Consider the following 11,792-nt stretch of genomic DNA (forward strand, 5'->3'; position numbering starts at 1 on the left):
TGCTCACAGGTGGCCATCTAGCCTCTCTTAAAAACCTCCAGGGGAAGAGGGCTTAACACCTCCCGAGGAAGCCTGTTCCACTGAGGAACCGCTCTAACTGTTAGAAAATTCTTCCAGTCCCTCTACAGTAGTGAGACAGCAAGGTAGACTTTCTTAGAATGTGGAGGATCCACTTAAGTATTTTGGCTTAGTAGTTTGTGGTAATCTTTTCCCCTTTCTGTAAATGTATTGAGATAGCAAGGGAAGTCTGTTGCTGGGCAGGATAACTGTGTGAAGGCAGTGGGTGAAATGTCATGGAGTGTCAGAGTGAACGATAAACAATGATAGGAGAAACTGGATGAAACTGCAACTGTACTGAGTCGCCTTTCTGTCTGTAATACAATCAGAGATGCATAACTTGTTGATGTATCGTCATAACTTGAATTGGGATAAATAACTCTTCCCCAGTATAACCATGTGTGTGTGTGTGTGTGTGTGTAAAGTGCCTTCAAGTCGCACCTGACTTATGGCAACCCCTTTTCTGGGGTTTTCATGGCAAGAGACTAACAGAGAGGTGGTTTGCCAGTGCCTTCCTCTGCACAGCAACCCTGGCATTCCTTGGTGGTCTCCCATCCAAATACTAACCAGGGCCGACCCTGCTTAGCTTCTGAGATCTGACGAGATCAGGCTAGCCTGGGCCATCCAGGTCAGGGTGTGTGTGTGTGTGTGAAGTGCCGTCAAGTCGCTTCCGACTCATGGCGACCCTATAAATGAAAGTCCTCCCAAATGTCCTATCTTTGACAGCCTTGCTCAGATCTTGCAAACTGAAGGCCGTGGCTTCCTTTATTGCGTCCGTCCACCTCTTGTTGGGTCTTCATCTTTTCCTGCCGCCCTCCACTTTTCCTAGCGTGACTCCGCACCATGCATGCTGCAACTGTAGGCTCGTGGGCTGCACGTCCTAAAGATAGGACATTTTGGAGGACTTTCATTCATAGGGTCGCCAGGAGTCGGAAGCAACTTGACGGCACTTAACACACACACACACACACACACACAGGGCCTCTGAGTCAGCAGCTGCAAATAAACTGTTTTTTCTTGATAACGGTCTTGGGTCTCTCTCCCCCCCAACCCAACCCAACCCAACCCAACCCAAGTTTACCCCATCATTTCCATTACGAGAGAGGATAATTCACAGTGGGTAGCCGTGTTAGTCTGTTTGCAGTAGTCAAAAAGGGCAAGAGTCCAGTAGCACCTTAAAGACTAACAAAAATATTTTCTGGTAGGGTAGGAGCTTTCGTGAGCCACAGAAGTGAGCTGTGGCTCACGAAAGCTCCTACCCTACCAGAAAATATGTTTGTTAGTCATTACGAGAGAGGATCTCTCTCCGCACCATGCGTGCGGCAATTGGAGGCTGGTGGGCTGCAGGTCCTCCCAGGTCGCTAGGGGGCGAGGGAGAGCAGGCGAGCCGCGCCGGCCTTCGCTTCGCCTCTCCGGGCAGGCGGTGATTGGGCCGCCGGGCTGGCTCCGCCCCTCCCCTGGCCCGCCTCGCTGTGGCAGGGAGGCAGGGAGTCGGCGCGCGGCCATGCCGTACGCCAACCAGCCCACGGTGCGCATCACCGAGCTCAGCGACGAGAACGTCAAGTTCATCATCGAGAACACCGACCTCGCGTGAGCCCCGGGCGGGTGGGGGTGGGGAGACCCTCAGAGACCCTCAACGGTTCCAGCCTTCGCGGGTACCCGCGGGTCAGATTTCCGTTGGGGAGGCTCTTTTCAGACAGCAAGGCCTGGTCTAGGGGTTAGGTGGGGGGGGGGGGAAGCTGGGTTCAGATCCCTACTCTCCCTTGGAAGCTCGCTGGGTTGACCTGGGGCCAGTCAGATGCTCTCAGCCTAACCTACCTAACGAGGAGGTTGTGAGGATGGAATGGAATTGGGGGGGGGGATTTGGGGAGGGGCCGTGGCTCAGTACCCAGCTTGCTGGGGGTAAAGGGAAGGCGGCTGGGGAAGGCGCCGGCAAACCGCCCCGCAAACAAAGGGGGTGACCGCACTTGTATTCCCAGCGATGTATGAAGAGTTTGAAAACGTTTTTAAAAATACTGTTCGCACTTTCTGTGTATTCCCACCGATGTATTAAGTACGTGTATTAATGTATCACACATTAACAGATCACTTCAGGATACAATGGTTCCATATTAACATACCACACCCTCATTAGCACATTTATCTTGATACTTATAGGACAATGATTAGCACATTACCTTTGATACTTTTTGCAGGACAATGATTCAGCTCAACCCAACCCCTTTCTGACTATATATTACTCTTCCTACACACTTGACACTGAGAGACACTGTCCTTCAGTGTGACTCCCCTGAAGATGCCTGCCACAGCTGCTGGCGAAACGTCAGGAAAGAAAATACCAAGACCACGGTCACACAGCCCCGATAACCTACAAGAACCGATGTATTAAGAGTTTGAAAACGTTATAAAAAATACTGTTCGCACTTTGGCCCCTTTAGCTGTGAAGACGTTTTCCAACCATTTATAAGCCGTGGTATCCAAAACGCCTTTTAAAGCGATGTTTTTTTATAACATTTTCAAACTCTTAATACATTGCTGGGAATACAAAGTGCGGTAACCCCCAAAGTCTGCCTAGGAAACGTTGGGATGTGACGTCACCTCATGGGTCAGGAATGACCCGGTGCTTGCACAGGAGACCTTTACCTTTTGACCATGGCTCAGAATGTTTGCTTGACATGCAGAAGGACCCAGGTTCAATCCCCAGCATCTCCAGTTAAAGGGACTAGGCAAGTAGGTGATGGGAAAGACTTCTGCCCGAGACCCTGGAGAACCGCTGCCGGTCTGATAGTAAATACTGACTTTGATGGACCAAGGGTCTGATTCGGTATAAGGCAGCTTCATGTGTTCATGTGATGTATGCTGCCTTAAGTGCCTTGGAAGTGGGGTGGGATGGAAATGTACCAAATAAAGTCTGTAGAGGGGCACCAGATCATGCAGGCTCTGCTTTTATCATTTTTAATATGAGCATTTGAAAAAAATGCAGTAGCTATAATTGTGAGTCCGTTTGTTTGTTCTCTTCCAGGGTTGCAAATTCTATCCGGAGGGTGTTCATAGCTGAAGTTCCTACTATAGGTATTTTCCCATTCATTAAGTTTTTTACATCAGCTTCTGAAGATAGTTACTTTGCATAAATACCAGTATATGTTACTATGGTGCCTGCATACAGCCTTTGGATTTTGGCTTGGAATGTCCTTCTCATTCCATCTAGAAAAGCGCAGTGATTGACCACTGTCATACCTTTTCCCTCTGGACATAAGGAAGCATCGACACAAATGACTGGTTCTTCTATGTCCCTGCATGCATAGTGGTACAAAGAAGGCTGGCTTTAGCACACGCACACCCCTCCATGTACTCCCCCTTCCAAAGTTGGTGTTGCCCTTTTCCCTTTTGTTAGTCGTGGCAGTTCGGAGGTCAGTCAGCAGTCTGCTCTTTGCTGTCTTGTTCTCCTACATCTCAGGATCCTTTTACCACTACTCCTTTCCGCATGTGTTTCTTCAGAAAAAAAACCATACTTTTAATGTTGGGTAACCATGTTAGTCTGTAGCCTGCAGTAGCGGAATAAAATTTAAGTCCAGGAGTCTTTGAAAAATGTTTGAAAACCATAATTTCGTTGGCCAGTAAGGTGCTACAGTACTCAAATTTTGTGCGCTACTACAAACTTTTAAAAAATGCAAGTCGAACAATGCAGCCTCCACTTCTGGTTCAAAACTGAAAGCCACCACTAGCCGTGAGGCACTGTAAAGGTAGATGGGGGTTGGGGGTGGAACTCTGGCTCTGCGTCCCTTTGGTGTCAGTTCTGTGCATCTGGAGTTGGTGGCCACTGAATTTAGTGTTGTACAAGGAGTGTCAATCAGAATTATAGTCCCATTAGTTTACATCAAGGGTCTTCAAACATGTTGATCCTGTGGGTGTTATTGGAATTTTGGGAACAGGGAGTGGGCATCACCACAAAATGGCTGCTTTGGGCCAATCACAAAATGTTGGTCATTTCTAAGCTGAGTGTCTTCCTTTGAGAGCCAGCGTGGTATACTGGTGTAGTGGTTAAGAGTGGTGGTTTGGAGCAGTGGATGTAAATTTGGAGAACTGGGTTTGATTCCCCACTCCTCCACATGAGTGGCGGACGCTAATCTAGTGAACAGGGTTGGTTTCCCCACTCCTACACATGAAGCCAGCTGGGTGACCTTGGGCTAGTCACAGTTCTCTTAGATCTCTCTCAGCCCCACCTACCTCACAGGGTGTCTGTTGTGGGAAGGTGATTGGAAGCTGGTTTGATTCTTCCTTAAGTGGTAGAGAAAGTCGGCATATAAAACCAACTCTTCTTCTTTGATGGAGGCAGCTACTTCTGAATGGGTGTTCCCTGTAAACAGAAAGGGGATGGCTCTTAGGCTTTTCTGAAGCACTTCCCTCTCTTGTGAGGTGGTAGAAGGGCAAGACTGGGTCTTTGCTTTGGGTAGGAAGAGTGTGAGCTCCAGAAAGCTCATTGGCAGGTACCGGGAAACCAATATTTCCATAGTGAGGATTCACTGACTTAAACAAAGGAAGTGGAGCACAGTGATTTAAGATTGCCAGAATCCATCGCCTGCAGGGGGTCAGGTCCTGTGACCTCATCAGGAGGTGAGGCTTCATATTGGAAACAAGAATATGTTTGCCATGTGCATTTAGCAGGCCAAGGAGAAATTACCTAGTTTTTAATCCTTAATGAACTAGATCTCCTTAATTAGGAAACAAAATAAGAATACACGCTGCTGTTCCTTAGAAAGCGGATGCATAATATTGTTGTTAGTTGCAGTTGTTCTTTAGCAAGAGAACATGCTCTGTGCCTAAAACCTACTTTATTTGCCATGGCTTCTCAGAGGGCTCTTGGAGATTGTAGTTCTCAAAGACACTTTGCTACAATCCCTGGTAAATTCCAATGAACCAGCTTCCCTGTCAGGGTTTCTTAACAGAATGTTAAGCTACTGTTCTCAAAGTTTCTTAGGAAAAGCTGGGAAAAGTGAACTAGTTTAGGCTTGCAAAGTAAATATGGCCTTGGGATCAACATTACCATAACATCTTAGAACAAAATACATCTTTTTTACTGTCGTTTCATTCTTAGCCATTGACTGGGTCCAGATAGATGCCAACTCTTCCGTGCTCCATGATGAGTTCATCGCACACAGATTGGGTGAGTTCCTTAGCAGCTTTCTCAAAGAGAGGTCTGTGGGGCTTCCCTAGATTTTTATTGTGTTCTTTTCAAATCCCACATCAATCTAAATTGCAGAGCTTTTGAGCAAACTGGTCTGCTGTAGCCTGAATTTTAAAGTATGAAACTCTTTAATTATGATCTTGTCATCCTACCCCTTGCTCAGCCTATGTTGTTATTTTCATTATTTTCTCTCTTGTTCCTCAGGTCTGATCCCCCTCACCAGTGATGACGTTGTTGATAAACTGCAGTACTCCAGAGTAAGTGGAGGGCATTGGACAGCAACTCGATTTCTCATAGGGCTGCTTTGAGAACCGAAGGGTCAAGCCCCCCCCCTTTGTAATCCATCTAAAGTGGCTTCCTAGAACATTCTGTTGCCAGACATGTCACGTTCTTGTATTTCATTTGTCTCTCAATTGGCTTCCAGAGAGAGCCAAACAGGGTTCCATGGGAAGTTGGATTGAGCTCAAGGATCCCTGTATGCTAACATCTAGTGTGTGTGTGTGTGTGTGTGTGTGTGTGTGTGTGTGTGTGTTAAGTGCCGTCAAGTCGCTTCCGACTCATGGCGACCCTATGAATCAATGTCCTCCAAAATGTCCTATCTTTAACAGTCTTACTCAGGTCTTGCAAATTGAGGGCTGTGGCTTCCTTTATGGAGTCAATCCATCTCTTGTTGGGTCTCCCTCTTTTCCTGCTGCCTTCAACTTTTCCTAGCATGATTGTCTTTTCCAGTGACTCTTGCCTTGTCTTGTCCAGTGGCTCTTGCCTTCTCATAATGTGACCAAAGTACGACAGCCTCAGTTTAGTCATTTTAGCTTCTAGGGTCAGTTCAGGCTTGATTTGATCTATAACCCACTGATTTGTTTTTTTGGCAGTCCATGGGATCCGTAACATCTAGTACTGAGGTTTTATAGCAGCCTGAATAACCCTGACTAGCCTAGTCTCATCACAGCCTGGAAGCTAAGCAGGGTCAGCCATGGTTAGTACTTGGATGACCACCAAGGCTCGCCATGAGTCAGTTGCACCTTGACAACACACTATTATTAGTAGTAGTCGTACTAAGGTTCTTCTGGTTTTCAGGGAAGGATACCGCCAGTGACTCTCATTGATTGGGAATTTCCACCCCCTCCTTCTCTTTTTTCCCCTTCAGGATTGCAATTGCGATGAGTTTTGTCCTGAGTGCTCGGTGGAGTTCACCCTTGATGTCCGATGCAATGAAGACCAGACCCGCCATGTTACATCCCGGGACCTCATCTCGAACAATCCTCGGGTTATCCCGGTCAGTACAACATGTTAACCTCTCTTTGGACCCAGCCTCTTGCTCCTTTTCTCCAAAGAGAAATTACTAAGGCTCCTGCCAGGAGTGGTGATTCTATTGTGTTTGCTTTCCAAAGCGTTGTGAGACTCAGAAAGTTCCTTGCGGTCAGAAGCTGGCTGCCTTTCCTGAGGCATCTGGGCAACCGAAGGGCTTTTAGGGCATCAGAAGGAAAGCAGGTCCATCCATCCTTAAGGCAGAGGCATGGAGTACAAACTCCTCCGTAGAGTGAATATTGAAAACCTGACTAAATGAGAGATATCTAGCCATAACTAGCTCCATAGCCTCAGCAACTTTCAAGGCAATAGATTTGTCCAATGCTTGAATGGAGCAGATTGTGAATGTCACCTTTCATAGGCAAGGGAAATTTTGGGGAGAATGGTTTAGTTTGGCGTGTTGGGCCACTTTCTCCTCTACTTCTTTTTTCAGTTTTAATATTCTAGAAGACAGGGATCCACCTTGTGCTTGGAGCTGAACAGCAGGCAAAAAACATTGTTGGGATTCAGCTATACTTTCATACCATAGAGTAGTATTTTAAAAGCATTGGAGAGAGTTACCTCTGCACCTCTTTTCTAAGCCAGAATCAGAAAGTTAAGTGGGATGGTATTTGCTGGGACAAACGGGGACCCATGAGAAATTCACGGGGTGGGGAAATGCCACTCACCTCTACTGGTCCCCAGCCTACTGGTTATTTCTGTTCCCCTACCCTTCTCCTCCTTCCTTCCCACTGTCACATCACCACTCTCCTCTTACTGCTGATGTCCTCCTTTCTCTGTCACCACCTTCGCTCACTCGTTCACTTGTCACTTCTTCCTTCATTGCCTCTTTCATTCACTCACCTGCTCGCTGCCACCACCTCTTTCCTATTTGCTTGCTGCCACGTTGCTTTCCATCTCTTGCCCACCCAGCCTCTGCTGACACCTCCTTCTGTTGTCTTTCTTGCTGCCACCCTTGGTCTCTTCTCCTGGTGTCAGCTACGGCCACCTGCAACAAGGTTTGTGGGGTTGCTGGACAACCCTTAAAATGGCGGTAGAGATCTTTTACCTCCCCTCCATGATACGTTGAAACTTGGTTTGCTGTTATTTAATTTTTAATGTTCTTTTTTCCCCCTGAGATTTTTCTGTAAAATAAGTGTCTCTCCAGTTTTTTTTTTATCATGCCCTTATGGAACTATGTTCAAAAATAGATATGATAGTTTTCAGTAATGGATTCCAAAAAGTGATTAATAAAAGCTCCATTGCCGTGTTGTATGTTTTTTGTTGAAGACTTCATTCTGATCCAACTCTGTTGGCAAACATTGTGTGTAAGTGAGGAACGTGGACTCTGTATTCATAAAACATTTCACCTCCTTTGTACAGGTGACATCCCGGAGCAGAGATAATGACCCCAATGACTATGTTGAGCAGGACGGTATGTATCTAGTGGAATGTGATCTGCAAGGATGACATTTGTTTCTTAGCTTCGGTTGGCAGGTTCCTAAAATGAAACATCAAGATGTGAAGAGTCCAGTCCAGTTTAAAATATTATTTAATTAAACGAGACATTGTTCAGATTTTGTCTAATCCACTCTGATTGTTGGAAAGCAAAATATAAATGTAATAATAAAGTCTGCCCTCCCCTGCAAAAATGGGTATGGGGGCCGAGTCAGGGTTTCACACTTGAAATGTGGAATGGCATCCTGAACATTCACACCTTCTTCATCCCAGTCTCTCCATCCTTAAGGGGAGGATCCCGTTAGTATGTGCTTTGCATTTTCTTCCTCTCATCTTTGTAAGCTGTAAGAAGGGTGGGGCCAGTATTTAAACTTGGCATGTGAAACTGTTCTCTGAACATGTTCTCTTGTTTGTAGCATGCTGGGTCCACTGAAAAATCTCAGTGAAATTTGGCAATCAGAATGCCCCATGGCCTAGCTGAAACTTCAGGCACACTTTGCTTGCCCAGTTCTGCAGAATAAGCCAACGTCCTTATTGCCTTAGGTACATAAAGTTGGGAGCATTTGGGTGTCTTTGGTACAAAATACACGAGAGGGCACAGAGCACATGCTTTTGCATACAGAAGGACCCAAGCTTAATCTCTGCTGCTACCCATTAAAAGGATCATGGATTGCAGAGCTTGGGAAAAATTCATGTCTGCCTTGTTTGAGAGCTGCTGCTAGTTCTGGCCGAGATGAGCCAATTGCCAACACAATATAAGGCAGTTTCATATACCCGTAGCGATACGGGGTACTCAGGTCTCCTGTTCCAGCAGGGTATCAGCTGGTTCTTTTAGGAGCCCTATAATGGCACATCTAAGGTGAGAGTTCCTTCTAAGTAGGTAAGATTGTACTCCTAGGCCTGGAAAGTCACAAACACCTGTGTTTTCTTTAGACATCCTCATCGTCAAGCTACGCAAAGGCCAGGAACTGAGGCTGCGGGCCTATGCTAAGAAGGGTTTCGGCAAAGAGCATGCCAAGTGGAACCCCACGGCAGGCGTGGCCTTTGAGTATGACCCAGACAACGCCCTGCGGCACACAGTGTACCCGAAGCCCGAGGAATGGTGGGTTTCCAGAAATGTATCATTTTAACTTTTGCAGAAGGTCCCAGGTTCAATCCCCGGCGTCTCCACTTAAGGAATAAGGTTGTAGGTGAGGTGAAAGACCTCTGCCTGCAACCCTGGAAAGCTGCTGCCAATCTGAGTAGACAAGACTGATGGACGAACAGTCTCATTCAATATAAGGCAGCTTTAGGCGCATGTGAACTGCATAAGCCTGAGGCGTATTTACATGGCACCAGAGCATGGTTGGACGTTAGAGCTGAATTGGCTTATTGAATGTTGACCTGTAGTTCTGGCATATGAAGAAGTTTAGACGTTCCTTCTTTTGTATGAATGGGAAGTTGTTGCATGAAGCCTCATTTGCCTGTTTGATCCTAGGCCAAAGAGTGAATACTCTGAAATCGATGAAGATGAGGCTCAGGCTCCTTATGATCCCAATGGGAAGCCAGAAAGGTGAGGAGTTGGGTAACTGCAATGGGGTAAGGGGAGCGACATGAACGTTCGTCCTGCTTCTGGCCTCAACGTGTTGTTCGGCGCCATTCTCTGAGTGTGGCCCTTCAGACTCCTACGCTAAAAAAGAAAGAACAGGATGATTTATTTAGAAGGTTTTTATGCCACCTCTCCAGAGCCCGGCTCAAGGTGGCTTACAATTACAATAATTAATTCTCAAATCTGAATTATTGATATAGACCGTCTCATTCTGAGACCACCTCCATAGGCTAGGCTACAGCTTTAGTGGCCAGCTTTTGTGCAGAAGATAATCCCCTTTTCTTTTGCATCATGTGTTTGAGCATGCAAGTACTGCTCATGCTTTTACTGTGCAATGCTTACAACTACCCTGTGAGATGGGTCACCTCTAGGGTTGGACCTGTGGATCTGTTACACTGCTGAATTACAACTAATAATGAAGCTCAAGACTATGCATTCTCCAGGACTTAATAGAGAGCTGGGATTCCTGTCTCATTGCCAATGCTAATTTCTCCACGCCTACTACCCCTCTGCATATCACACCTAATCCAATCATGCCTGCCAATGTCATTTATTTGCTTTTGACATTTATATTGCCGTTGTGTGTCTAATTCACTTGTCTTTACTTAACAGCTAGAATGCGATTCTATCTGTCCTTATCTGAAGAAGTGAGTTGTGGCTCACGAAAGCTCATACCCTGCCAGAAATGTTGTTAAAGCTTTAAGGTGCTACTAGACTCTTGCTCTTTTCTACTACTAGCAGAGGCACTTTCCTCCAGTAGAAGTAGCAGTTCCCTGAACCTGCATCAGGGAATGGCACCTTCTCCCATAGGGGAGAGAAAGAGAGAGAGACTGTGGTGTGGTGATTAGAGTGCTGGGCTAGGATCTGGGAGGCCCAGGCTCAAATCCCCACTCTGCCATGGAAGCTCACTGGGTGACCTTGGTCCAGTCACTCCCTCTCAACCTCATCTACCTCACAGGGTTGTTAGATCACAATGGTTAGCCATGCTACAGCGCATTTCTGAGCCTCCAGGGTGAAAGCCCTTAGGAGGCCAGGAAGGTGCCACGCCGGCGTCCGGGCAGCCAGCGCCGGTGTAAGTGGCCCATACGGCAGCGGGAAGGGCTGGACACTGGTCGTGGGCCGTTGCCACAGCAGCGCCAGCCCGGGACACCGACGCAGCCTTCCACCAGCGTCCGGACGCGGGCAAAGGCCGCGCCAGCATCCCATGAGGCGTTCTTAGGGCGTAACGGCATCCTGGGAGGCGTTCCTGGGGCATAACGGTGCCGGGCTGGGGGCTGGGCCGCCCTTAGGCAGCCTCCAAGGTCCTTTTAGCCCAGAAACGCCCCTTTTTATTTTTGGCGTTTCTGGGCTAAAAGGGTACGCCCTTTTAGGTGGCGTACCCCCCGTGCAACCCTCATAGGGTTGCACAGATTTTTTGCGCTGGGAGGAGGCGGTGCCGTTGCATTGCCTCCTAAGCCTGGCACAGACATTCCTCTCAGGAATGCGCTGTTAGTCTTTAAGGTGCTGCTGTCACAGGGTTGTTGTGAGGATAGAATGGAGGAGGTGAGTCAACAGCATATAAATATAGAAATGAATAAAAGCACTTGATTAACAGGGCAGATACCGGCAGGATCCAGCACCTAACCCGCAGTAGGGGATGACTCAGCTCCCTTATGTCCCCCTCTTTTAATCAACATGCTGGGTAGGGAAGAAAAGGTCTCTTGTTTGTTTTTGCCTTGCTTGGTGTGGAACTTCATCAAGGGCAGTGATCCGTTTCCTTCCAAATCTGTCTGGTGTTGTTTATCCTTGTGCAGGTTTTACTACAACGTGGAGTCCTGCGGCTCTCTCCGCCCCGAGACCATCGTCCTCTCAGCCTTGTCTGGCTTGAAGAAGAAACTGAGTGACCTCCAAACCCAGCTGAGTCAGGAGATCCAGAGCGAGGGAGAGTGAGAGAGTGAATGAACGAGTTGATCTGCATGTGGCCCTAGGCCATGACAAACGTGTCAGCAGTTAATCCAGAGCGAGAGGCTGACTGTAAATTGAGCCTGGTCTCTTTCTTGGTAGCTGTTATGTAAGCAGAGGCAGAATTAATAAGGAGACTGCTGACATTGGGGGGGGGGACGTTGATCCTTGACTGTTGGAGCCACTTGCTTTTAATCCTCCGCAGGAATACGATCTGTGTTGCTCCCTCGAGCCAAACATTTTTCAGCCCTCCCTTACGGAAGCTACTATCCGCAA

The 11,792-nt window shown here is 47.4% G+C and overlaps 1 protein-coding gene across 1 annotated transcript; it reads left to right on the top strand.

The window, feature by feature from the left end:
• The first annotated feature begins 1,560 nt into the window (after window positions 1-1,560).
• Window positions 1,561-11,504, top strand: POLR2C (RNA polymerase II subunit C). The gene is made up of 9 exons (XM_056862348.1): window positions 1,561-1,647; window positions 3,080-3,129; window positions 5,153-5,221; window positions 5,447-5,499; window positions 6,390-6,518; window positions 7,913-7,964; window positions 8,921-9,089; window positions 9,465-9,539; window positions 11,369-11,504. The coding sequence occupies exons 1-9, from the start codon at window positions 1,562-1,564 to the stop codon at window positions 11,502-11,504; spliced, it is 819 nt and encodes a 272-aa protein (XP_056718326.1). The 5' UTR covers window position 1,561.
• Window positions 11,505-11,792: the final 288 nt, after the last annotated feature.

This window comes from Euleptes europaea, chromosome 17 (assembly GCF_029931775.1).
Source record: "Euleptes europaea isolate rEulEur1 chromosome 17, rEulEur1.hap1, whole genome shotgun sequence".
Taxonomy (NCBI): domain Eukaryota; kingdom Metazoa; phylum Chordata; class Lepidosauria; order Squamata; family Sphaerodactylidae; genus Euleptes; species Euleptes europaea.